Source organism: Callorhinus ursinus, unplaced genomic scaffold, assembly GCF_003265705.2.
Source record: "Callorhinus ursinus isolate GAN/ISIS: 27379988/994484 unplaced genomic scaffold, GSC_fseal_2.0 scaffold5, whole genome shotgun sequence".
Taxonomy (NCBI): domain Eukaryota; kingdom Metazoa; phylum Chordata; class Mammalia; order Carnivora; family Otariidae; genus Callorhinus; species Callorhinus ursinus.
Genome location: NW_027397067.1, coordinates 71,680,127 through 71,707,985, shown reverse-complemented (window position 1 = coordinate 71,707,985; position 27,859 = coordinate 71,680,127). Strand labels below are relative to the sequence as shown.

At 43.0% G+C, this 27,859-nt stretch overlaps 1 protein-coding gene across 5 annotated transcripts in view; it reads left to right on the top strand.

Moving 5' to 3' along the window:
• ASAP1 (ArfGAP with SH3 domain, ankyrin repeat and PH domain 1) overlaps positions 1–27,859 on the top strand; it is a 344,365-nt gene that overhangs the window by 249,654 nt on the left and 66,852 nt on the right. For all 5 annotated transcript variants that reach the window (XM_025871128.2, XM_073893210.1, XM_025871129.2 and 2 more), the window contains exons 8-13: positions 1,090–1,219; positions 2,485–2,570; positions 12,024–12,099; positions 13,330–13,416; positions 18,879–18,979; positions 24,068–24,137. In XM_025871128.2, the coding sequence (XP_025726913.1) occupies positions 1,090–1,219; positions 2,485–2,570; positions 12,024–12,099; positions 13,330–13,416; positions 18,879–18,979; positions 24,068–24,137 (550 nt within the window). The remainder of the gene's footprint in view (positions 1–1,089; positions 1,220–2,484; positions 2,571–12,023; positions 12,100–13,329; positions 13,417–18,878; positions 18,980–24,067; positions 24,138–27,859) is intronic.

The following is a 27,859-nucleotide window of genomic DNA, read 5'->3' as shown; positions in this document are numbered from 1 at the left end:
TTTTCTACCGTGTTTGTATATAGACAAGGATATTGGCTTTCTTTGGGGTTTGATTCCCCACCACTACAATTTAAAAGAAGACTTGAAGGCTAAGTGAGTTTATCTTTGCATTCACAATTGAAATTCACTCTTTTTGAAATTGGAAGTTTGTTTTCAAGTTAGATGGACTTTCAGAAAGAGGGTGGTGACCATTGGTGTTACTGCCAGAGTACCATCTATCATAGCCAAGCATTAGCCTCAGGTTGCGTTGGTTTAATATGGGCCCTTCTTTATAATTGCCTGCTTCCTTCTTGGCCCCCTCCTCACTGAAGAACATTTCATAGGATTCCAGATTATAGATTGGGATTTCTCCCATCCTTATTCTGTACAATCCAATACCAAATGGTTGAATGATTAAAATGTGTTATGGGGATATGGAAATCACCCAGGTCTAGAGGAATATTGGAAATTACCTTTGACTACTTTTTGTGCATGTCCACTGTGCACTTTGATTGTCTTAAAATAATTTTCAGACCCATCATCTGTTGGTAATCAAGATATGCCTCCGGTCTCCCAACTTTCTGATTCTTTTTCATCCTAAAGTCCTTGACCCAAGAAAAAGTCAGCTGTCAAGATTTCTCCATGCCAACCAAATTGTGAGAGAATTTATAAGAATTTATCCATGTGGGGGCACCTGGGTGGCACAGTCGGTTAGGTTAAGCGTCTTACTCTTGGTTTCACCTCAGGTTGTGATCTCAAGGTCATGAGATCGAGCTTTGTGTCGGGCTCCATGCTCAGCGCGGAGACTACTTAGGACTCTCTCTCTCCTCTTCATGCACACACTCTCTCTTTCTCTCTTTCTCCTCTCTAAAATAAATAAATCTTTAAAGAATTCATCCGTGTGTAAGATCAGAGTTAAAATATAAGAGGTTTCCTAGGTGAAAATCTGTACAGTGTGTTCTCTTTGATTCTTTCTTTTGATCAATATTACCAACTTATGTAAGAGTTCCTGCCTCTTACTACGCTCGTAATTAAGAAACAATCAGTGGCTCTTGTTAAAGGAAAGACGTGAATTTTTTTTTTTAATGATGGCATCTGCTTTAATTACAGTACAAAAATTGAGAAGGAGAAAAGAGAGCATGCAAAGCAGCATGGGATGATCCGCACAGAGATCACAGGAGCTGAGATCGCAGAGGAGATGGAGAAGGAACGGCGCCTCTTTCAGCTGCAAATGTGCGAAGTAAGAACAGCTTTTGCAAGCATTTGCCCAGAGTTTCCTTAACTGTGATCTTTCCTGCTAGTCAGGAGTTTTTATGCTTAAATGCAGGCTGTTTGATTATTAGAGGAGGGGACTGTTTCTTAAGGGTTCTCATCTCCATTTTTCTCCAAGCCTTTTGGGATCCGCCATTTCACTGTGGTCTCATATTTTGAGCCTTGGTCCTGTGGGGCTCTTTATGCCAAAACAGGATTCTTTGGTGAGAACTTTAATGTTGCTTGTGAGTGAGTGTGAAAAAAATGTTTGGTGAGGAGTAACACTGGTGAATATGAAGTCTTCCTGGTACAGGTTTAGAGCATGTTTTTTGTTTTTTAACCATGTGTCCAATTTGAATGAAAGCTTAAATAAAGTAGTCATTAAGAAAGGCTGAGTTCATGAAAGAAATGTAATGAAAGCATGCTCCCTTGGACTTAAAGCAGTGGTTCTCAAACTGGGTTCCCAGTGAACACTGGCACTCCCTGACCTGGCGTTCTGCTCATTCTGATGCTAACATTGTGTCATAGAGTTCCTTTTACAGTTCTCCAAAAATACTAAAGTGGATAGAATTTTCTTAATTTTAAATTAAGTTTTTCTTTTTTAAATACTCTTTTCTCCCCCTCATCATACTTTTAGCTTCTTCTCAAACCTATCTGCTCATAAACACTTCTTCATAATAAAACAAGTGAAAAAGAAGCAAACAATATCAACAGAAAATCTTGACCACTAGTAAAAATCAGACCTGGTAGTGTTAGTTAACTGCATAAATTAATAATGGGTTATTTTAATTTTTATTCTTTCGTGGTTTTTTTATCCTTTCGTTCTTGAGTACCAAAAATTCTTTCTAAAAGTTTTGCTATCTGATGGCATATGCCTCAAGAGAATGCTATTTTACTTGTTTTCTGCAAAGAACAGTCAACCATCTTTCAGGTTTTGACCATGTGAACTCTTAAGTTTGAGATCCACTGCACCAGGGGGAAATAATGAGTTATTCTAGAATGTTTTGCTATGTTTGATTTCTGTTTGTCTTGTAAACTAATCTTGAGCATTTATAAAATGCTAACACTCTAATCATTTCGTTTGTACACTTGTGACTGCCAAATCAGCATTTCCTGAATTGAACTCACACTGTCTGAAGGCAACCGAGGTTCAGTGATTTGTGCAGATTCATGATTGGCGTTCTCCCACCCAAACCCATGACTGGAAAACCCTGTCTGTACTGAGCAACATACAATTTTGTTTTATTTCCACAGTATCTCATTAAAGTTAATGAAATCAAGACCAAAAAGGGTGTGGATCTGCTGCAGAATCTTATAAAGTATTATCATGCACAATGCAAGTAAGTAGAATATCGTGATCATGATTATTAGCCCAGGAAGACTCCCTTCACTTCTTTGGTTTTCTTAATTCCTTCTTTCTGGTTTTCATTTGGTCACTCTATGTAGTGTGATATTAGAACCTTCCAAAGCCACATGATAAGAAATGGTATAATCTTCCATTTTTGTTGTTTTCTGTAAATAAGTAACTCAAATTAGTGCAAGTATGTGGCTACTCAAAGATGCTGTCTTACTTATGAATCCTGACGGTGGCCTTGATAGTCTGTGAAGCTCTCGTTACAAATACATGCAACCCTGTCACGGCAGAGGCCTTCTCAAGTGACTCTCACGCCCTCCTCCCTTGCTTGGCATTTTACCTATTATCAGGTCATTTGTTCCATGTATACCTACTTGGAATTGTTTTTCTTTGTCACCTAAATTAGGTGAAATTATATACCTGGGGCACTAAGAATACTTTGACTTTATACTTCGATTTCTACGTAACTGGTGGTACGTCCGCTGTTTATACCAGCACCATTTTTGCTTATTAACGTTGCATTTTTATTATGCTTGAGATTCTGTGGCATTATATTTGCTTATTTACTTTTTGTTTACTTACTAGATTCGCTTTCATGGGTTTTCTGGTAGAGTTTTTAATGTGAAAACATGCCCATTATTAAAATTTGTAATGTTCTATCTAAGAAGATCTTTGTAACTGGGACATTTGAGGAGGTCGGCATTAATATTGTGGGACGCACAGAAGGCACTAGTCAGAAAGATGAGTTCAGACCTTTGCTCTGCAGCCAGGTGACTATGTGATCTTCATCAGGTTCCTCTTTAAACCTCAGTACCCTCATCTGTCAAGTGGGGTTAAGGTTAGTAGATGTGAGAATTAAATGAGATAATGCATATGGAGCCTAGTCCCATGCCGGCTACATTGTATGTATTTGCAGCTCTGAGGATTCCAAGTGGCACTTGAAATCATTCATTCGTACAGGTATTGTACAGAATTGTTCCAGGAGAAGCTTTTAATGATGAAATTGTTATTTACATAGATCTGATTTGTTAACTTTTTCCTTCTTTTCCACGTAAACTCCACCTTGTATAAGTATGTTTCACATACAAAAAAATAATACATTGAAGCGGAAACAGTTGCACATTTATAAGATAAAGTTTGCCTGTGAAAGCCTCATACTGAAGACCTGGTCTAACCTTTGGCTTCATAGCTTAGTGGGGTACATAGGAAACTTTGAAATGTGTCGGGGTAGTCCCTAATTTTAGTTTCGGGTGGAATTTTTAATCTTTCATCAATTTCAGTTTTCCTAGAAACATATCATTGCTTTGAAACCTCTACAGAAATAAGTGAAACTTCTCAGTCTTCTCCATTACAACACTTTGGCAGCAAATCTGATTTTACCTGATTTTAGAAATCTCTCCCCCTCTCTCTCTCTTTTAAGTAAGCTCTACACCCAATGTGGGGCTCAAACTCACAACCCTGAGACCAAGAGGAGTTGAATGCTCCACCAGCTGAGCCAGCCAGGTGCCCCTAGAAATCTGATCTCACATTCCCTTAGCCTACAAAGAAGGTTTTAACTTCCACAAACATTAGTTTTCCAAAATGTCAGGTGTCTTGTAAGCTATACAGATCTTAACCTTTGTTCCTAAAGGTGAAAAGAAGAACTGCTCTGACCTGGTTAGCTAAGGCATCCTCCATTCTTTCATTCCCTGCTTTTTCACTTTCCAAAAATATTTATCAATCTCCTGACAAAGGCCAGTAGCTCTGGGGTAGGAAGATGAAACAAGACTCTGCCTCCAGGAGCTAATTCTCTGGTCCTGGAAGTAAGTTGGGTCATTAGTCATCACAGTGGGCCTAGGAAGTAATTGCTAATACGGGCATCAGGAGAAGGCGAGACTTTCATCCAGGCAGACTGAGGAGGCCTCCTTGACAGGGGTGGTGGCAGTCAGCATTAGACTTGGGGGATGGCTAGCATCTGGCCATTGAAATCTGGTAAAAGAGTCTCTCCAGAGAGCAGAGAGATCAGCAGAAGGAAACCCCACACAGTAAAAAACCTCCTTGTGGGGAGAGGTATTCACAAACATGGTTATAATGGGGTTCTGCCCCTGGTTGAACCTCAAGAATTCCCACCTAGCAAGAAGCCAGGGTAGTATTCTTTCAGGGAGACTCATTCTTTCCTACTTCAGGCAATCCCTCAAAACCGTTAATATTGTAAAGCCTCTCTACCTAATTCAGAAAGAGAAGGGGGCTGCCTGGGTGGCTCAGTCCGTTAAGCGTCTGCCTTTAGCTCAGGTCATGATCCCAGGGTCTTGGGATGGAGTCCCGTGTCGGGCTCTCTGCTCAGCGGGTAACCTGCTTCTCCCCTTCCCACTGCCTGCCACTTCCTCTGCTTGTGCACTCGCGTTCTCTCTGTGTCAAATAAATAAATAAAATCTTCTAAAAAAGAGATTTCATATCCTAAGTACTTACTCCAGTTCTCCAAATGATTTTCAGTACAATGTCAGGGGGCGCCCAAGAGTCAGTTTGCTCCAGTAATACCATGTATAGTCCCATCATCTCAGCGGGGAGATACAGCTACTACAATGGAACAATAAAGGGAGCAGAAAAGAAGAGCTTTTGACTTTCTATTACCCTTTCCAGCTCACCCACACCCAAATGCTTGTCAGTTTCAGACTTGAACATTGTGGGGAACATGCTGCTTTCAGAACAAATATAATATCCTACTGCTCACCCACTCCTTTTCCACCTAGCAAATGTCATTATGATCTGCAGGATCACGAGCACTTACAAACATTACTGTATTATCCTTAATTTTAAAATAATAATAGCTAACATTTATCAAGAGTAATCAGGAAATTGTAGCTCCGGAAGGATGAGTAACCTGCCCAAAGGCACATTCACTTATTCAGTAGATGCTCGATAAAGTGTCAAATGAACAAAGCAAAAGAAACCAAAGGAGAAAAATAGATAAGTTGGACTTCAAATTTCAAAAAGGTTTTGTGAGTGAAAGGACATTATTAAGAAAGCAAAAAGCCCACAGAATGGGAGGGAAATATTTGCAAATCATTTATCTGATAAGGGCCTGGTATCCAGAATATATAGAGAACTCCTACAACTCAAGAACAAAAAGATAATCCAGTTTAAAAGTGAGCAAAGAATTTGAATAGCCATTTCCCCGGAAAAGATACACAATGGCTGAAAACACAAGAAACAAGCCTCACCGTCGTTAGTCATTGAGGAAAATACAAACCAAAACCACAGTGAGATACCACTTTGCCCCCACTAGGATGGCAGGATTTAAAAAAACAACAGCAACAACAAAATGGAAACTAGGTCTTGGTGAGAATGTAGAGAAATTGGAACCCGCAGTACATTGCTGAGAGAAATGTAAGTTGGTACAACTATTTTGGAAGAACTCTCGGCAGTACCTGAAAAAGTTAAGCCTAGAATTACATGGCCTTGCAATCCCACTCCTAGGTATATACCCAAGAGGACTGAGGATTAAAAACAGGTATTTAAGCAAAAATGTGTTCATACATATTTATAGCCTCATTATTCATAAGAGCCAAAGTGTAGAAACACCCAAGTATCCATCGTGTGATGAACAAAATACGGTACCGCAGTGCGGTGGAGTACAGTTGGGCTGCAGGACTGCTGATTGCCCCATGAGCTGGACCGTGTCACTCCGAGGTTTCTCACTCTCCTCCCTGTCCTTCGAACGTGGGTTCTGCTTTCCTTTCCCACTCCCCCCAGAGGCTGCCCCAAGGACGTGGCCTTGAGTTGGTGATGTGGCGTTGAGAACACCTGCAGGTGTATACATGACCAAGCACAGTTGGGGCTTCTTTATAAACTTCAGAGATTTGGAGGGCAGGTGCAGGGATCCAGTCCTATAGCTGCCGCCCAAGACAACACTCAGTGTCAGCTCCCTTTGCTGTTACGAAAACTGCCACCTGCCCACCTGGAGGGGCCCGCCACTTTCTCGGGTCTCTTCCTGCCCTCCGTTTGCAGCGGCCAGTTTCAGATCACACCCAGGAAGCTCCCAGGAGGGTTACAAATCCATCTACATGCTGCAACAGGTTCAACATCTAAAACATTATTCTAAGTGAAAGAAGCCCGACGTGGATGGCCCCATATTGTATGATTCCATTTAAATGGAATGTCCAAGAAGACAAGTCCACTGAGACAAGAAAGCATTGTTTGCTAGGGTAAGGGAGGAACTGGGGGCCATTGCTGACAGGTGCAGGCTTTCTTCTTGGGGTGACGGCCATGTTCGGGACTTAGTGGGGACAGTTGCACCACATTGTGAATATACTAAACACCACTGAATTGTACACTTTGAAATGGTGAATTTTACATTACATGAATTTTTTTAAAAGATTTTTTATTTTTTATTTGACACACAGAGAGTACAAACAGGGGGAGCGGCAGGCAGAGGGAGAGGGAGAAGCAAGCTCCCTGCTCAGCAGGGAGCCCAATGTGGGCCTCGATCCCAGGATCCCGGGATCATGACCTGAGCCGAAGGCAGACGCTTAACCATCTGAGCCACCCAGGCGCCTCCACATTGCATGAATTTTATCTCGATTTTTTTTCATGCCGAAAACAGCAACAAAACAAAAACAAAGATCTATGCCCTCATAGAACTTATATGTAGAAGCTGACAGAACTAAGTCTTGCACGCAGGTCTCTAACTCCAGAGTGCATGCTCTTAATATGTCAGAAATCTGAATTTGGTTGAGCCTGGATTTGGGCCTGAACATCCCTATTGTTAAGACTCTCTCTATATCACTCTGAGCTAGCTCTTTGACCTGAACTGTTGAGATGGATTTGCGGCTAATTAGTACTTAGACTAATTAACCCCTGTCCCTTTAAGTTTCTTAACTACCACAGGACACACGTAGAGAAAATTTTCTAGGAGAAAATGTCACCCTGGCTAGCTGGAAATCAGCACCTGAAGCTTGGAAGTAAGCTTTCAAGAGGGGTTGGCGGTTGATGTGTTAAGAAATCACTTCATTTTTCTTAATTTGTTTTATACTTTGATTTGTTTTAAAGAACCATACTCTCTGTGATACTACAAGGGCATCCTAACTTTTGAAGGTAATATTATGCTCCCGGAGCATTTCAGCCTTTGGCCAAATGGCCCCTCTTTCTAAGCCGAGCAGAATACGTGGTTGGGGTAGCAGGGAGATCCTGCTGTCTTTCTTTGAAATTAAATTAAAAGCAGAGAGAACATAGTACCCTTTCCCATCATTGTTTGGATGGAATAAGAGGGGAAGTACATAGCAACTTTCTCAGGTTAGAGAAGACTGTGCCTCCCTCTGAGGAGGGTGTATGTGTTCTCCCTGATGGACGGGTGACTGTGTTCACACTCATGAGCCTACACTCTGCAGCTGTGGATGTGTCACAGCCTGTCAGGATAAACATGGGGGTCCTTCTGCCTATCAGTTGGCAACTTAAATTTTTCTGGCACTCTGGGTCATTAAAATATGGTCGTATTTCTTTCAAGCTGCTTATTTAAAAAGCAAAGTCAATGCAGCTGTGTCTCTAAGGTGAGAGGAATAATGAGGCTCATTTTGCTGGCCTGTGGCCATCATGTATTGAACTGCTTCTCTGTGCCTGGCATTTTAAGAACATTATCGAAGTGCTCACAAGAACTTTCCACGGTACATGGGATCATCTCCGCTTCCTGCCTAAGGACACGGAGGCGCAGGGATTCGGAGATTATGCTCTTACTCAGCAGGAGAGCCAGGATTTGGACCCAGCTCAGCCTGATGTGTTTACCTGTGCTCCAGAGCTAGGAATGCTTACACTCAAATCCCAGCTCTGCCCTGAATGACTGGGTGACCCCAGTTAAACGACTGGACCTCGCTGGGCCTCAGTTACCTTGTCTGGTACAGGTTAATAATAATTATTTTGTTGGCTTCTAATGGAGACTTAAGAAAATATTTAATTGTGCATAAGAGCGAGTGACTGGCACAGAATAGTTACGTGCCAGTTGTCATTATTATTATTACTGTTAATCATCATCTATTTTCCAAAGATCTCATTATATTTCAGTAATGTACAGAGAAAGCGGCAAGTGGGTGTCAGAGAGGTAATGTTGCCTTCCGCGGGGAAGGCTCCCACGTTCAGGTTGAGTGGCAGGTAATCAGAACTGACATTTGTGCTTCCCTTTCCAGTTACAGAACACTTTATCTGTAGTAGTTCATCTGCCTCTCCTGGAAGCCAGAAAACATCCACCTTTGGGGATGATCATGCTCATTTTCAGACAGGGTCAGTAGCCTGCCCAGGGTTGTACGTACGGTGAGATTGAGAGCCAAAACGTAATATGCTTTTGACTCCGAAGTTCATGCATTTCTAGTGAACCAGAGGCAGTGCACTGGAGGGAGGAGACAGGGAACAGAGAGGCAAGCCTGCTGCCCTCAGTGAAAGGTTGTGGCAGGTGATATGTGACCGTGACTCTGAGTCCCACCCAGCTCGTGGCTGAGACTGAACTGCTCAAGGAGGGGACAGTGGGCACAGACGGGAGGGGTCACCAGACTGACTGTGCAGTCGACAGCACGTCGGCCTTTGCTTAACTGATGACTGTTACTAATGTCAAGACGGTTTTGTTCTCCCTGCATCCGGTCCCCTCTGCCTCCTATTCCTGTTTCTCACCAAAACCCAGAAGTGAGCCCTAGCATAACTTTCTGAGAGGGGCTCAGCTCAACCTTCTCCTTCTAGACGAAATGTTGGTTTTTTTCTATAATTTTGTTTTGTCTGATGTCTGAATATATGATATGTTTTAGAAAATGAAGTTAACAAAAAAGAAAACCCATAATCGCACTCAGAAGATTACTGGATTTATGTATATGATTTACTTGTAAAAATTGAGTTATATTGTAGATTAAAATGATATCTCATTCTATTAATTTTTCTTAGTCTGTGTTTGTAATGTTCTAGAGAACTCAAACGTAGGAAAACAGACTTGTTGGGGTCTTTCTTCAGCTTTTGAATCGGTAGGAATTTGTCCCCCTTCCAGCTTGCTTTCACCTGCTGATAAATAACTTGTCATTTTTATCAGTGCCTTCATTGTCCTTAAGATGTGTGTGTTTTATACCATTCCTGTGTGCTATTCAACTCTGAGTTCGCTTACTCAGTTTGCCCAGGAGAACTTCCTGCCATGAGGGAAACGGTGATATTCTGTACAGTCTAACACGGCACCCACTGACCACATGGAGCTGCTGTGGCTAGTGAGACTTTAGGAACTGAATTTTACGTTAATTTAATTTTAATTAAATTAGCTGCTAGTGGCTACCCCCTTGGAAAACACAAATCTAAAGCATTGTCATTTAAGCTCACCTTTAAAAAAAAAAAAAGATTAACTTTCCTTCATGTTGAAAGTGAAACTGACACACAAACCTATGTGCGGCGAATCTCTATCCCTCGGGGAAGGACAAGACTCCTTACGTGATAAACCCAGCAGTCCAGGGAAGGGGGCTAACACGTGCTGAGCATGTCCTAACGACTCAGCACCTTGCAGAGCGAGTTCATCCGTGTTATCTGTGTTACCTGCCCCGCAGAATACAGTTAACTCGAGGAGAAGTGACTCACCGGAGAACCACTGCTAGTGAATCCTCCAGCACGGATTCTAAGCCAGAAGCCTCTGACCCTAAAGCCCTTTCTTCTGTTGTAAGGAGTCCTGATAGCATCCACCTTACACTGATGTGTTCTACCTTCAGACCCTTTCTCCAGAAATTATTTTAGTACCCGAGATTAGAAGTGGTTTTGCTGTGATTGACTTTGTAGCCATATTTCTGCCTCCTCCACAGACACTTTCCCGCATGTGGATGAGGCTGGTTGAGGTTAATGTTCATGAATGGCCTACTCTGGACAGAGCACGACCCGCTGCTCGAGGGCTGGCGTTAGGCCTGGGCACAAGCCTGTGCTAGAAAATGCCGTCCCCTGGATTGGCAGGCCAGGGCAAACTGCCGTGGGAGGCAGCAACGAACGGAGCTACAGTAGAAGCATAGTGGGGAAGGGCATTTCGGCAAGAGGGAACAGCAGAGCAAAGGCCAGTGAGAACTGGGGGGATAAAAAAGTAGTGTGGCGAGAGCCCACATTGTTTCAAAGAAGATGGTAGGAGGTAAGACCAGAAAGCTGTTCGGGGTCCAGAGCGTAAGTTGTGTTCAGTTCCGTACTGAGAAGTTGAACCTTCATCCCAATGGGCAGTGGTGAACAGCTGAATGTTAGAAGAGTTTAAATGGAGCTCTCAAGTTAAGTGGTTACCCAGAAAGCCCTCCTTTCTCCCGTTCCTCTGGTGAAAGACTTTCTGATTTTAGTAAGGGTTCTCAGCTGAAGTTGTCAGCCTTAAAACATTCTCAAACGTGGGGGATTTCAGTATTCACTCTTGGAGGGCCAGTTCTGATAAGGGTGTGTTGTCCACATCGATTGTCCATGTGAAGCTAATTATATGTGTAGATGTGAATCCTAAGATGTGCCCTAAAACTTCTTGATATTGCTGCATCCTTGTCATTCACTGACATCTGCCTGGTGCTGGACCCACTGCGATCCTGAGATGAGACAGTCCTCATCCTCAAGGACCTCATTCTTTCGTGGGGAAACAGCAGTAGATGTGGGGCAGGGTTAGAGAAGCCTCCAAGAGGATAGAGAACATTACAAACACTGAAACAAGTGGGACTCCTGGGTGGAGGGGTCAGACAGAAAATCTCTTTGCTTGGTCATCACAAGCAGGGGTGTCCAAATCAGAGCCTGGCCCCAAATCCCAGTTTTGCCACTTACTAGTCATGTGAGCAAGTGATGTACTCACCCTGTGCTTCAGTTTATCCTCTGAAAGGGAGATTGAAGTGCTTGGGAACTCATTCGGGTTGTTGTTGGAGGTGAATGAAATAACACATAAAATGCAAGCATGCTTAGCTTGTTCTACATGCTCGGCTCTTGTCAGTACTGATTCTTAGGGTGAAATGGCGCGATCTGGCTGTGCACACGGCAGGATACCATCGATCCGACTTCCTGTGTTTCAAGCATGCTCCCCAGGGGCCTTTGGGGAACTGAAAGATGGCTTTCCTGCAGCCTTTGTTTCTAGAAAAGTCTCCTCTCTCCTTAGAGCGTCTAATTCATCCTCATGATATTCCACCAGTTATGGTGTGTGTCTCTCTCTTTCAAATTCAAATACGGCACAACCAGGAGGACTGTTTCTATGAATAGACGGGTATGCACATGAAATCGCTGTGTTGGGACCGCAGCTGTAATTTGCACTGTCTACGTGAGAGCTGCTAGCACGTGTCAGATGGTGCCCGTAATCTGTTGGTGCATCTTTATAAAATACTGAAATTCGTTTGTAAGTGTTTTGTGTAGCTATGTGGGTAGAGAGTAAATATATTAGTATTTTCAGATTTTATAGGTGACTACGGTTCATTTCTTTTTTATGCTTCTGGTGAATCTCTGATGTTCTCCATCATAGTTTTTTTCAAGATGGCTTGAAAACGGCTGATAAATTGAAACAGTACATCGAAAAACTGGCTGCTGATTTATATAATGTAAGTATTTTATAAAATGCATGCATTTTAAGTTGCTTTTATAGATAAATATCAGTAAATTTGAAATCTGGATTAGAAGAGCTTTAAAGAAGAGCAGGGGTATGTGATCTGTCAGTATAAACCTAGTGCAGGGAAGCATTCAGTTTAACTCAGAAGGCCTTGATGGTCAAAGATCCTTGTACCGTCCTTGTACCAAAGATGTTCTTAACACCGGAGCTACAATTCCAGGACCCTAGGTTTGCCATTCCGGCTTTGAAGAAGTACATTTTTGGGACATAGGAGGAATGAAGGTGTGTAACCATCAGTTCTAGATGGCTGTCCATTCGGGGTCCAGTAGCATCACCTGTGAATGCCCTGCAGTCGACACTTGTAGAAAGAATGTTTGACCCCGAAGGACAAAACTTGATTGTCTCAGGGTAGGCAGGTTTATGATTTTTTTTTTTTTTGGTTTTGTCAGATATCTAGATTTTGCTTATATAACTTTAAAAAACACAGAGCTGTATATTTTTTCCAATTGTCTTTTTTTTTAAGATTTTATTTGAGAAAGAGAAAGAGTGCGCTAGTGGGGGCAGGGGTGGGGGGGGGGCAGAGGCAGAGGGAGAAGGAGGCTCCCGCTGAACAGGGAGCCTGACACAGGGCTCGATCCCAGGACCCTGGGATCATGACCTGAGCTGAAGGCAGACACTTAATCTGACTGAGCCACCCAGGTGACCACCGCCCCCCCACTGCCGTTGTCTTTTAATAGTTAACATGATTCAGGTTGTAATAAGTTCCAGCTGATTAAAAAAAGCAGCACCAGTGCCAAACCCTCGGGTGCCACTCTGTAAACATTCATATATACCTTAGCCCATTGGGTTCTGGTCTTTTTTCACATTTTCTTCTGGCCCATTTAACCACATTATGGGATTCCTGCTACCGCCCTTTGAAAAACCAGAAGCAAGTGACCCGGTGTTATTTCTAAACTGTTTAAAATGGTACTTCAGAGCTAATTGTCTTGCCTAGATGTATTATTTAATAAGGCCTGTTGCATTAAGACACTAATTTCAAAACTCACTGGTACTTTCATAAGATGAGAAAATTCTGCCTTTCATATAAGAAAATGAGACCGTGTAAAAGACTTTAATAAATCAACTATATAATTGAATTGTTTGATGACTGGTATATTTGGGTGAATTAAACTCTGCTCATGTATAAAAGATATATGATGAAAGTCCTGTTTTTCCATCACAGATAAAACAGACCCAGGATGAAGAAAAGAAACAGCTAACGGCGCTCCGAGACTTAATAAAATCCTCTCTTCAACTTGATCAGAAAGAAGTAGGTGATCTCTATGTTTCCAGCAGGGCTACCAGTAAAAGTGAGGCGGCCTGGGATGGTTTTTGTGTTTCCTGATCTGCAAAATAGGCGTGCCACCAGCTTCCTGCCACCGTGGTTGTGGGGACAAACAAGATAGAAGATACAAGTGTATACCTATTGCATCGCCCCATGTAGCAACTGTCCTTTACTTCCCTTGCCGTCCTTGTACCAAAGATGTTCTTAACACCGGAGCTACAATTCCAGGACCCTAGGTTTGCCATTCCGGCTTTGAAGACCTGCACTTCCAAAGTGCTGTGTCCTCTCAGGGTAGAGTGCACACCCATGTCCTCTTTAGGTCATGTCTGTCTTTCTGGGCAGCCAGAGGGGGCTTGATAAAGAATCCTCTAGAATCATCTAGTAGAGAGCAGGCCAGCCGTACAAACCAGCAGTCATACCCTGAGCGGTATTGGTGCCATAAGAGATCTGCTGGGAAGGGGCATGCCTGCAGAGGGGGGGACGCTGTGAGGACTCTGAGATGGAAGCTGTCTGAAATAGCAGTTGCCCCCCACAGTTTGGGGGCACAAAGGGCAGAAGATTGAGAGATGGGGTTTCTGAGGTGGAAACTCAGGCCTAGTGATAGATGACCTTGAACACACACAACGGGGTATGGACTTCATGCCAAGGGTAGACTAAACAGTGAGCTCTGTTTGTTAGTAGGGGAGGGTTAAAATTTGCCTGTTTATATTAGGAAGTTATCATGCATTGAATTTCAGTGCAGTATCTCAATGCAGTATTTAATAATAACCACATAAAATAGGGCATTTTTTTATATTGTCATTTCCTCATGATACCACCTCACAGTGGCAAACTGTACATTCCTACAATTTCTGAAGGGGTTCATGAGTCCAAAACAAAAACAAGGCAACCCTCCTCAAACGTGGAAGCCCTGCACCAGCAACCCTCACCCTTAAAAGCAACCCGGAAGGTTCTCTTTACTGAGTGAAGATAGCCCTCTGGGTTTTCATCGAGTGGAAGAAGTCTACAGCCCTTTCACCTTGGGCACCTGCGGACTGGAAGTAGGCACCTGTGTTTGGAGGCCTCTTTTGAAGGTGCTTATTACTGGCATACAAATCCTAGGAGAGGTGGTCCCCTTGAATGATTCCTCTGTGTAAGAGCAATAGAAAGACTCAAATGGAGGGTAAGCAGTAGATTGCTGTTTAGGCAGAAAATTGCGAGGTTTTGTACTTAACCGAAATGTACTTAACCACTTCCTACCTTTGCTTTGTCATACAGTAATACCTCCTTCCGGTATATGGAAGCTTTCTGGGAGGAGGGGGGAGACTGTTGCAGTCCCTTTTTGTTTTGCAAAAGGGGACTAAACTAAAAAGACTAAATGTAATCTGCTCCTAGTAGCTAAAGAACAAAGTTGCATATAAGCCAAAGGAGTACATACACAATAAAATGCACATGATTTGATTTAAAGCCACCCCAAATTAATAAATGATGCATGTTCATTAGCACCATGTCCAGAGTATTTTACAAGTAAAATTGATCTTTCACAGCACTTTCACGCTTATGCAATTCTCATGCTGTTTATCATCTCTCATTGCAAAATAAGGTTAGTAGGTAATGATTTCTAATGACTCAAATAAGAAAGGAGACTGTCCACCATAGAGTTCTTACCACAGCACTACTATTCGAGAAGAGTGTAAACTAACCTGATAAGTGACCTGAGAAATTAAAAGCACCCAGCAAATTATTTAACCTCTTCACCTCCACCAGGTTCTAACTTGACTTTTAAAGGAAGCTCCAAGAATTTGAGCTGTCAGTAGGATCCCCAGATTTTTGGTGGACTTGTTTTTTCTTGTCAGAATTCTTCCTTGCTTTCTGGCAGATGTTCTACGAAATTAATTATCTTAAGCTTTTATAATAGCCTAATGTCCCAAGAGAACTGTTTGCTACATAACTATATTTAGGGTTGAAAATATTTTAAATAATGATACCCATAAATCTTTCCCCAAATTCCAGCGTTTTGTTTGAGTCTCTCTCAATTTCCCATCATAGTGTGGTTTGCAAAGTGTTTGACAGATTCTGTGTTTTGCTCATCTCTCTCTCTGTAGTATCTGACACACTGTCTGGCACCCAAAAGCTACTCAATAAGTAGATGAAAAAGAAGAAATCCTTTGCCCACACCATGTATCCCTTACATGAGAGATTTGAAGCTTCTGTCGTAGAGGTTAGTTTTAGGTTGGATACCACAAATATTTTATAATCCTGTAAATCAATGAGTAATTGCGTGCCGTTTAAAAAGATTTAAGATTTTACTCCTTAATAATGCATTTTATATGTTAATACAGTTTTCTAAGAAGAAAGAAGGTAATTTGTCCATACTGCTAATAGAGAGTAAGGAATCCTAAAAAAATGACACCATAGTTTCATTCTTTAGTTTACATTCTTGGCTCACATTATGGAATTTCTCCAAGGTTTTATTTTAAGTTCATTGTATAAGTTCAGTTTTATATTTTTTGCCTGAATGAATTTCTCACTTGCATTTCTCTTTCCTGAATACATGTTTAATTTTTATTATGCTATCAAAGGATTCAGAACCTGTTTCATTCCTTCCATCGTGTTTTGTTCATTATCAGGAGTGTTAATTCTCCATGATTTATTTTCTCAAAAAAGAAAACCCTGTGTTTGTCTAGAGTTCCCTGCAAAGCAAGCTGAATGGCCATCATTTCTCAAAGTGCAGAAATAATTGTTTCTAGGACTACTTTAAAGCCATAGAACTCATCAGTAGTTAATGTAGGGTTGTCAGTGCTGTATTTCTGAAACGTGCTGCTTTCTTCCTGCTCAGCTTAATGGAGTAGGCTTCTGAGGTCAGAGCCTGGAGATCAGCCACTTTATTCACCTTTAAAAGCATATTTGCCTGATGGAAAACAAGGTCCACTCAGGTTGTTATTCAGAATTTAAAGTTTATGTGGGCTAGTAATAAATACATGTAAGGAATTTCTTAGAGGCATATTTACAGAATGTAATATTTTTCATAAGTTATTAACATCAAAATCCTTGCATTACAAAAGATAAAAGTACTCTTATTTTTAAAACTTGGGTTTTATTTGAAGGATTAGCAAACAGGCTGTTAGAACTGCATGGTTCTAAAGCATTCAGACCAACCTAGGAATTACATGGGCAGACAAAGAGCAGTTTCGTTCAATGGAAGGCATTCCAAGGAACAGTTATGCTTTTAATAAAATTTTTATCCAGGGAGATTTCAGATTTTGTTTTTAATGTTCTGGGGAGGTATAGAAATGGTAGCGATCCCTGACTCCAGATCCAGAGTAGAGTGGTTTTCATGTGATGTCATCGGGAGGACGCAGAAAGCTCCATGGATTTCATTTATCCCGGCCCCTTGTTTCGTCCCATGCCTCAGCTCTCCACCACCCGACCTTATTTTCCATCCTGATTGTTCTGTATTAGTGTTGTGGACACATTGCTGCCTCCTTCAAGAAAACCATGTGTGTCACTGCTCTTGTTGGGGGCTGTCATGGCAGCGTGGGTGGTGGAGGGCTGCCTTCCTTGCCCATCTGATCCATAGTACGGTCCTGCAGTCATAGCTCTGTCCAGAAAGCCTGAAAGCATCCATGAGGGAGGACTTGGGATTCAAGTTACTCTGAGTGCAAGGCTGTGGGCCCTGATTAAAAGTAAATACGTAGAAGTATTTCTAAAGAGACGCCTAAACCCCAGTACACTCCTGCCCCTCCCCAGGTGATTGAAATGGTGCCATTAGCAGTTTCAGCTGGAGGGAGTCTGGCCAGTTACAGACAGATGACTCAGATTAAGGAAATGACTGGTCTAAGCTCTTCAGGGTGAGCCTCCTTGCCTGGTAGAGCAAGCATTCAGCACTCTGTTACCTTCACCAGGGAGCAGAAGGATGCGTGGTCCGTGTGTGAGCACCCACCTCAGGGACAGGGGCCATGCCCCACTGTGTCCTCAGTGCCTTCCCAGTACCCACCATTTGGGTGTTCAGGACATGGTTTTGAACACAGAACTCATCCCATTCGTGGAATAACCTCACAAAGATGTGCCATCCTAGAGCTCTTCCTTCGGCTGTTATTAACATTCATTTGCTACTGTCTGGTCCAGAAGGATCCCGAATGCCACAGGGAGACCATCCTGACCTTAAAGGATTCTCATACATAGGCCATCAGTACATAACTAGTGGCTAAGTTCACTTCTGGTTCTTTATCATCACATTGCAGGTGTTGCTTCTGAACTGGATGTTTTTGTTATGTTCTCTTTGCTTGGGAAACTAAAAAATAATCCTACAATTTTTGGTTCTTTTTAGATTTTCTACAGTAATTTGGGTTTCACTGAGGTGTTGATTCCCTAAACACACACTTTGAAGATTGTCACCCATTTTTATCTTGATGAAATGTGTACCTCATGCAGGTTTTCTTCTGGTTTCATTTAAATAACCTGAATAAAACTTGACAAATATAAAGATGTTTTATTTGTCCCATCCCCCGAAGTTTATGTGATTCCAAAGGTGGCGTGTGTTCTGGCTTTAATTATCCTTACTGTGGTGTTTTCTCTGTGTTATAAAAAGTGCTTAAATCATGCGTGATGACTATCAATGAAATTAACTATGTTTTCAAATGTTCTGCCTTTTTTCTCTGTTGCTTTTGCCCTTCCTGATCGAAGTCTAGGAGAGTAAGTCAACACTTTTCTGTGAGAATGTATTGTCCTACTTCTGTGTCTAAACCCCATGTCCTCATTCTACAGTTCACTGTTGTTGGTCTATTTCGTACATTTTCAAAGTGTAATGGCTGTATCTGATCATGCAGTCTTTAGAAACGATGGGGAAGTATTAGCAGAGTGCCTCCAGCTGGTTTGCATCTGTCTTGTTCTTTGGGTCCTGGTCACCCTTTTACCACATCATACACTTCTCACTGCCAGAGAATCATCGCTTTTAATTTTATTAAAAGCATGTTTAACAGCTTATTTTATGGAGCCCCTGTTGGTTATAAACCAAGAATTTCTAACAGTTCCCAGTACCTCGCTCACAAGGTACACTTTTTATTGTGGGTATTTTAGCAAAATACGTGGAGGGAGAAAAGGTGGACCTAAGGGAAGAGCTCAAAGTGCATTGCATGCACTTTGTTTGTGAGCCACTTGGAGTTTGCTGCCTTCCCTGTGCCACCCGTGCAGCCTGGTTCAGTCCCACGCCGCTCTGTCACCAGTGAGTTGTTGGGAGCGGAGCTGGGGTTCCCAAACTAGAAACAGGAGTTCTTGGACTTGCCTGTGGCTCTGGTGGTTGTTTCCCTGCCCAGTTCCTCCGAAATACAGGCAAGGACCTGAGGGCTCCTAGAGTTCCGTAATTCTCTTCGCCCCAGACCCGTGGACAGAGGCTCGGTGGCAGAATAGAGGCAGGGACTCGAGACGTATGTCCAGCATCGGTCTGATTGGTGGCTTCTCCTTTCTAGGACTCCCAGAGCCGGCAAGGAGGGTACAGCATGCACCAGCTTCAGGGCAATAAGGAGTACGGCAGCGAGAAGAAGGGCTACCTGCTGAAGAAGAGCGACGGGTACGCGCGAGGCCGGCCTGCTGTCCCTGCGGTCAGCACTTCCGGGGGGCTAGCGGCCTCGCGACCTGGCCTACACCTCCGGGTTTCCCAGTGCGCTAGCTTCCGACCTTGAGCCCCCTGGTTTCCCTCAGCAGCTTTAACCTGCTCTCTTTCCAGGAAGCAGTCGCCACCCTGTGGTCCCTAAATGGCCCTGAGGACCTGTGGCCTGCCGTTTTGGGAAGGCAGGTGCCGAGTGGGACGTGAAGCGAGCAGGTGGCTTGCGAACTTGATGCTCGCCCACCTCTCTGCTTCGATTCATCCGCCCTTTTCTCTGCTGGGGTGCCCACTTGGCCGCCCAAACCCAGCCTTGGGAGTCAACCCCGACTCCTCTCCTTCCTCTTATATCACAGCCACTGTCACGACAAGCTTTTCATTTCCAACAGGATATGATGCATTTCTTGACGTTTCTGCTACCCTGCCCTGGAAGGAGCCACTGCTCCTCAGAATATCTGAGCAACCTCTCTCTGTCCCTCTCCTCCGTTGCATCTCCACACAGCGCCCAGAGTAGCCTTGAAGAAACATAAAGCACGTCAGGTCGTTCCCATGCTTGAAGTGCACACAGGGTCTCAGCCCTGCCTCTTGTCCAGCCTCGTCCTCCCATGGCCCTGCCACACCGGTCTCTTTCTGTTGCTCCACCAGTGATTCTGCTTCACAATAAGTACATAAGGAGAATCTTAGTTACTTTCCTTACTAATTGTCCTTCTCCTTGAAAGAAAGCTTCTTGTTTTCTGATTGCTTGTGGATGTGCACTCCTTGACTTTAAGACGTAGACTTTTTTTATTTCTTTGTTAAAATTGCAACTTCTATAAATTATAGTCCTAAGTTTCTGATCACTATCAGTTTTGCTTATTCTACTCATGCATCCAGTGGATGTCTTTGGGGAGTTCTAGTGTAGGTCAAGCACTGTTAGAGACACTGGGGTATATAACATTGAACAAGAAAGATAAGGAAGTCCTTAGCCTCATAGGGCTTACGTTCTGAGTCGGGAGACAGACAATAAAGAAGGGACTATGTGGGAGATCAGATGGTAACAAGTGCTATGGAGGAAGATAGAGCAAGGCAGGGGACTCGGGGCCTGTAGGGGTGGTCTTTGCAGTCATGCAGGGTGGTCAGGGAAGACTTTAGTGAGGAGATGTTTGAGCAAAGACTTGCAGGAAGTGAGGAGATCATCTACAGAGATCTGCAGAGATGGCCAGGAACGGGCTTCCCTTTGTGATACAGGAGTTAAGCGTAGCTAGGACTGAGTGAGGAGCCATAGGAGACAAGGTGAGAGGGGGCAGGACACCAAGCCAGGAGGGCTTTGGAAGCCACTGAGTGGAGATGGGAGTCATTGGAGGGTTTTAAGCAGAGGAATGTCGTAATAGGACTCATTTGAAAGGCTCTCTGGCTGCCGGGCTGAGAATGGCTGTGTAGGACGTAAAACTAGAAGTGGGAGACCAGGTCAGAGGTGAACAGGGATCAAGGAAACAGCTGCAGAGGGGGAAGAACGGGTCAGAGTCAGGATAATGCTGGTAGGGCCACCAGGATTTGTAGATATGGGCATAAGGAAAGAAAAGCATCCCAGCACAGAGCACAGCACCTGGCTCTCTGTAGAAAGTCACGTGAATGTTGACCATTAAGTCTTGCAAAAAATAAAAGAAGAAAAGACACACCAGTTACCCCAATCACAGTTTTAAACTGGGCTCTTCTTAACAGACACAGTGACCAGATTGTAGCCCCAAAGGCGTGGTATCTAGTGGACATAAATTATTAATCCTGTAGTTTTAACACTACTCGCCTAAAGGTACAAGGATTTTCTTGACATTAGAATTGACTGTTTCTAAGTGAAGTGGTTAATACCTAACTGTTGTAGAAAAGTCAGCTGAGTCTTTGGGTAGGTACTGTTTTGTTCAAACCCTAAAATGTTCAGGGAAGGCATCACCTTGTGAGCACATGTTGTGTGCCTGCCAGACGCCACCAGGTACCTCTCATCACCTTCTGTAGATGAGGCAACTCATCCAGAGAAGATTAAGTGATTTGACTAAGATCCTACAGCCAGTAAGTAAGAAAGCCCAAATTCTAACCTGGGTCTTATGACTTAAAGCCGGGGTGTCTCCCCTTTATATTCCAAAGGGGCATTGCTGCTGTTGGTTGCCCTTGGAGGATACAAGGTATCGGCTGGCATACGTTCACACACCTGACTCCGTTCTTCTGGTCTGTTCTTCATTCATGCACTCATTCCACACACATTTATTGATTTATTATTAGTGTTTCAGGCAGTCTGCTGGATGCTGGAAGGTAAAAGGTCCGTGAGAGGTGGGCCTCACCCTCACCTTGCATACAGTCTGTTGGGAAGAGATAAGGAAAGCACTGTTGCAAAGGAGGCTGGAAGTCCAGTGGGCGAGCCTCCCATAATTGCATGGGCTCCAGAGGGTGACTAATGATAACCCAGGCAGGCCTGTCATTGCTGTCCGTGGAAGAGGAAAGAACTGAAATGCTTGTACGTGAAGACAACCTCACTTGCTAATCATGACTACTGATGTGTCATATGATTTTCTCCTAAGGATCAGTTGCTTTAGTAGTTTCTGACCCTAGTTCTGGAATACTCTTTGTCACTTAAAGGACAAGCATTAAAACTACAGGATTAATAATTTATGTCCACAATTTGGAAAACACTTCAGATTTTTTGTAAGTAATTTAAAAGCTTTATGACCCAAAGGCATTCATCGAGAGGCAAAGGAGTAATTGTTTTACATATATGTTCTCAAAATAGTCCTAGAGGATGGGCATCATTCTCTTCGTGACGCAGATTAGGCAAGCAAGCTTCCAAGAGGTCAGTACCATGAACAAAGTCCCGTGGCTAGTGGGCGCTGGTGTCGGGATTGAAGCCCGAGGAATTGGCCATCAGAGCTGGTACTTGTCTAGTTACACCAGGCCGCCTTCTGATAGTTCCTTTTCTGGAATTCTGAGGTCCAAGCATGGTGTAAGTGGTGTTCTCTCTGGCACTGTCTGAACAGGTGGTAAAAGTCCTTGCTATGTCCATTCAGGAGCTTTTCAGGCAAGCATCCTTAGAGCTCTCAGTACAGAGAGGGTGAAGTACAGGCGTCCTGGCTGTTTCATAGAAATCTCAGGAATAAAAGCTCTCAGAGTGTTCACAGAGATAGGGCTGTACTTGGGATTGACTTGATTTTGCTCCCGTTTGTTTGGTCACCTGGGGGCACCACGTGAGCCATTTCTATTCGCCAAAAGCTTAATGCTTTTGTGTTAACTTCCTTGGCTTTATTACTAATACAAAAGAATACAGTTTTGTGTTTGGTTTTGTGTTTCCTTAATACACACGTGAAAAAAACTAATGACCAAAAAAAAAAAAAACCCAACTGATGACTAACGATTTTACTAAATAAAATGAATAAACTGAGTCGGGACAATATCCTGAAGGTTGACTAATTTGTTAGGTTGATTGGTGGCTATTTTGAAACATGTTGTTAGAGAAAGGTGACACTGGTTTGGGCTTTAGTGTGTACAGGGGGTGCCTCGCCTGTCTCAGCAGGCTTTTATGAGGCTAAGATGGGCTGCAAAACTCCTACAGCATTGGTTACATTAGCCAGATGCAGGTATGATCATGGGACAGGTGTCCTCTCTTGTCAGCCATTTCCCAGTCAGTGATGTAGCTGTAATTTGAGGGTGCTTTATCAGTCGGTAGTTCTGTGTTACCTCCTGAAGATACCAGCATTTTGAGCACGGCGTGTTCAATTGACTTTTGCTCAGATGGTATCAGATTCTGATTTCCCACTGTGAACTGTGCTGCTAGTAGTTACATACACAAGGAGACAACATTATCTGTGCTCAGAGTTGGTTTTAAATTCGTATTGTGGCAGGTTTCTTACAGGACTCATTTAAGAGGGGAAAGGAAACACACAACGATATTATTTTAAGTGCCCAGGAGAAGCCAGAGCCCCCTCCTCTGATGTTGTCTGTTTCCATGACTCCTGAGGGCCCCAAGAAGCCTTTTCCTAGGCCAGAGAATCACTGTTCCCTATACATGTGTTTCTCCATCAAAACGCTCTTAACTAGTACATTTGTACCTGCCCACACAAGTGCGAATCCACCGCACACAGGCTCACCTGTGCCTGGAGCATCACCAAAAAACTTCCAAGTTGAAATGAGTTCTCTTTGGCTTTTTCCGAGAAGTGCCCGCCTTCCCCAAGGAGAGGTGTGCAGGTCACCAAACATGTTGATCCGTGACCCTGAGCTCCCCTCTGTATATCCTGAGGCAGCCGTACCCTCACCCCTCCTTGCCTGGCAGACATCTTGAGTGACTTTCTTAATTTCTTTAGATTTAACTTTTTAAAATTTTTTTATTGTTACGTTAATCACCATATATTACATCATTAGATTTAATTTTAATTACAGAAGCAAAAGATTAATACAGCCTTCTTGTAGAAGAGTCACAGATATGGTTAAAAACTCTTTAGCACCACCCCTGCCACAGGTCTGGGCCTCCTTCCCAGAGCAGGGTACTTTTGTCAGTGTACCATGCTTCTTTCCAGATCTTCGTCTGTATATTTGTACGTATATTTATATCCCCATAGAAAATTTAGAGCGCCATTTTATACGTGATATACTTTGAGTATTTTTTAACATTACTAGATCTTACCTGAATTATTTTAAAACAGCTTGGTTTTTTCAATCAGCAGTATGCTTTAGAAGGGTATGTCAGCACATACATAGTTACTTGATTCGTTACTTGATTCTTTTAAACTCCTACAGAATACTCCATGGTATGAATGTAACTATGATGCATGTATTCACTCTCCTCCTTTTAGATTTCTGTTGTTTCCCACTTCACTGTCAAGAACAGTGCTATAATGAGCATCCTTGTATATGCCTACTAGTCTGAACTACCTTCCACCTGGGGTAATAAAATGTTCTGGGTTTTGTGGGTTTTTTTGGTTTGGGGTTGTTTTGTTGTTACTGTTTTATAATGATTGTCATACAAAGCACGATATGATTGCACGTCACAGAGTGAACCAGCTACTGTATCAGGTTGTGTTTGATTTTGCTCTTCAGGCTCCGGAAAGTGTGGCAGAGGAGGAAGTGTGCCGTCAAGAACGGGATTCTGACCATCTCACACGCCACGGTGAGTGTGTCTGCTCATTTACCATGGTGCACCTGTTAGGCCCTTGGGCCCCGTGGACTAAAAAGCAAAAACATGATGTAACCAGCACTGAAATTTCCCCCAGGTATGCGTACTGTGTGGATTTGGGTCAGAAAGTGTGGGATATCCCTTTACAGAAGGAGTTGTTGGTCTCCTCTTGTCTTGTGGTGTCCGTCTTGTTCTCTTGCCCCTCCAGAACGTCTCATGTCTGTTCTCTCAAACCAAATCAGGAATTCTTTTATCTCCTAATCTTGTCTTTTTGGAAAAACTATCGGTGGTTCTGAAAAACCTAGTTTTCTGATTGTAAAGATGACAGAATGTTCTTTGCATGAAATAATAATTAGGAAGTAATGTGTGTACAACATGTTCTGTGTTTTTTGTTTGTTACTATTTAAATTACTCAGAAAATCCATCATGATGTTAAAAAACGAAAATGTATATAAGTAAAACAGTGAGATAATAAAATTGCCTCAATTATGACTCCCCTTTCTTTAGGAATAAAGGCAATTCAATAGAAACAAAAAATAAGTTACTGAAGTTACAGAAAATAACACTTACGTTCTGTTTTCTCTTCAGATTATTGTCAGTTATATATGCCTATATATCTTGCATACTCAGAGTTGCTATTGACAGTCTAGCTAGAATTTTTATGTTTTGAATCACCCATTTTCAACTAAAAGTCGTGTATTGGCAGAATTCATATACTGTCAGAAAAGGTTCAGTCTTGGTGGTAGTCAAGGAATGCACCATAAAATAAGTAATTACTATTTTGCCCTTTTAACACTAGCAAGAAATTACTTTTTATTCTTAAAGATGCAGAGATTAGAATGGAAAATGTATCAGGCGGGACTGGAAACAGCTTAGTGTACCAAGAGTCTCCACAAAGGGGCATGCAGTTAAACCCAGCAATCCCCACTTGGAGAGAAGCTTGGGTAAATTTCAGTATCCTGTGCCAAGTGATGTCTTTAAGCTTATGATAAGCAGTTAATTACTAACGGGATGGTGAAAACGAAGGATGAGCATTTATTACATTGGCAGGTTTTCATGATTCACAGTTGAGATTAGATTTCCCTCTGTTGAGCAAGAAGTACCACTTAATAAGCACTTTTTCCTGCCAGGCACTTCATAAAATTTATTTCACTTAATCCCTTCTATAACCCATGTGGTAATCTGACCTTCATTTTGCAGATGAAGAAACTAAAGTACAGAGAAGCACAATGACTTGGCTAGTAGTGGGCAGAGTTGGAAATTCAGACTTGGGGGCGCCTGGGTGGCTCAGTTGGAAATTCAAACTTGGGTTTGACCTTACTCCATAGGCCCCTTCCATTCTGCCTCTCTTCCTGCAGAACCCCATCATCCTACTAGACCAGATGGTCTCCAGGGGCATTTACCAGGTTCTGTTCATCTTTCTTTCTTTGTGGTTCCCCCCCCCCACAGACGTTGACACAGTGATGGTAGTCAGTACACACCTGTGGCCAAGACCTTCCTGCTGGAAGATTCTATGCATCTTAACAATTATTGGCCTTTATGGAACTTGAGCAATTACATTATCTCTGTCCCTTGTCCCCTGCAAAACTCTTGGGGTGATTCCTCAGAGGTCCTCAGCTTCCCTCGGCCCGACTGAGATTTTTATAACTCTCATGCCAGTTGTGACAAGCCACCCATCTGATACTGGAAATCCTGCAGGCGGACTTAGATCAGTTAGTAATTATCTCTGAGGCTGTCTTAACAATTACTCATTTATTTAGCAACATTTCATGAAGCTTCCACTCCAGGTGCTGGACTAGGCATCCCAGATATGTGGAAAATGAGATAACTTTTGCCTGCTCATATTTAGTTCCATGCACAGTTACCTTATGAAACCGTTCTGACAATCACAAGAATGTTAGTTACCACTGAGTGAGCTCTTACTGTGCTTTCTGTGTATTACCTTATATAATTGTTGCCACAACCCACCGGGTAGATGCTGTTACTGAGAGAGGTGGTGTGCCCACGTCACACCTGGTGAATGCTTGGATTTCAGTCTTAAAGCTTCCGTGAGTGCTTAATGATCAGTGTTTGCTTGCCAAGCAGGACGTACTCTGCCCCTTATGTTGGTGATTAAAATACTTGGGGAGCTGTATGGGGCGCCTGGGTGGCTCAGTTGGTTAAGCGACTGCCTTCGGCTCAGGTCATGATCCTGGAGTCCCGGGATCGAGTCTCACATCGGGGTCCCTGCTCGGCAGGGAGTCTGCTCCTCCCTCTGACCCTCTTCCCTCTCGTGCTCTCTATCTCTCATTCTCTCTCTCTCTCAAATAAATAAATAAAACCTTAAAAAAAAAATGGGGAGCTGTATCAGAAGAATTCCAGTCACATGATCCAAGATCAGAAACTCTGACGGGAATAGTTAGCATTTATTGAGCATTCTCCATGAGTGGGCCATTCATGGTTCTGAGCACATTACCGCAACCCACTTTATGTAGCTTCTATTGCTCCTACTTGATAGACAATGGAACAGTCTCTATTTCTAGGCCTGTGTTTCTCTCTGTGAGAGTGAAGAGTCCCACCATCTGACTTTTCAAAGGCATTCTCACCATCATCACTACCACCATCACCACCTTCATCACCACCACCACCACTATCACCACCATCACCACCACCACCATCACCATCATCACCACCATCACCACCACCACCAGCACCACCACTACCATCACCATCATAACCACCACACCGCTACCACCATCATCATCACCACCACCACCACCACCGTCACCACCACTACCATCACCACCACCACCACCACCACCACCATCACCACTGTCACCACTGTCACCACCACCATCACCACCATCACCGTCACCACCACCATCACCATCATCATCATCATCACCACCACCACCGTTGTGGCCACGACCATCACCATCACTACCACTGTCACCATCAACACCACCATCACTACCACTGTCCTCACCACCACCATCATCACCATCATGGTGGCTAACACTGTTGAATGGTCACCATGTGACAGGCATTCACCAGCACCTCCCCAGCTTACTGTTCTAGGAAGAAATGCATTTCTCTGCATGCCTGCAAGGTAGACAGCCAGCCCTACAAGAGTTCATCTGCAAATTCATTGCTTTACATGTGTCTCTTGAAAGACCTATATTTTTTTTATTTACTATTCAAAGTAATACATCACTGTGGAGATCAGATTCAGTGAGAATCTCTGAATTCGCTATTAGGGTAGTGGCTTCCATTTATGGGCCATCTGGTGTGTTCTGAGCAAGGTATAAAATGCTTTAATTTCAAAATACCAATTCTAAGAAAGCTCTGGCAAACATTTCAACCAGCCTCAAAGTTTCAGGATAAAGTTGTTTATATCAGGGCACCTGGGTGGCTCAGTCAGTTAAGCGTCTGCCTTCGGCTCAGGTCATGATCCCAGGACCGGTCCTGGGATCGAGCCCCGCATCAGGCTCCCTGCTCAGCAGGAAGCCTGCTTCTCCCTCTCCCTCTGTCTGCTGCTCCCCTTGCTTGTGCTCTTTCTCTCTCTTTGTCAAATAAATAAATAAAATCTTAAAAAAAAAAGGTAGTTTATTCAAGCCCCTAAACTATCATAAATAAATTTCTATAGAATTGTTTGCTTGTCCTTTTTACCTTCAGCATTGTAGTATATAATGAAAATAATAAATTATCAAAGAATATATAAGAATTATAGTTGGAGT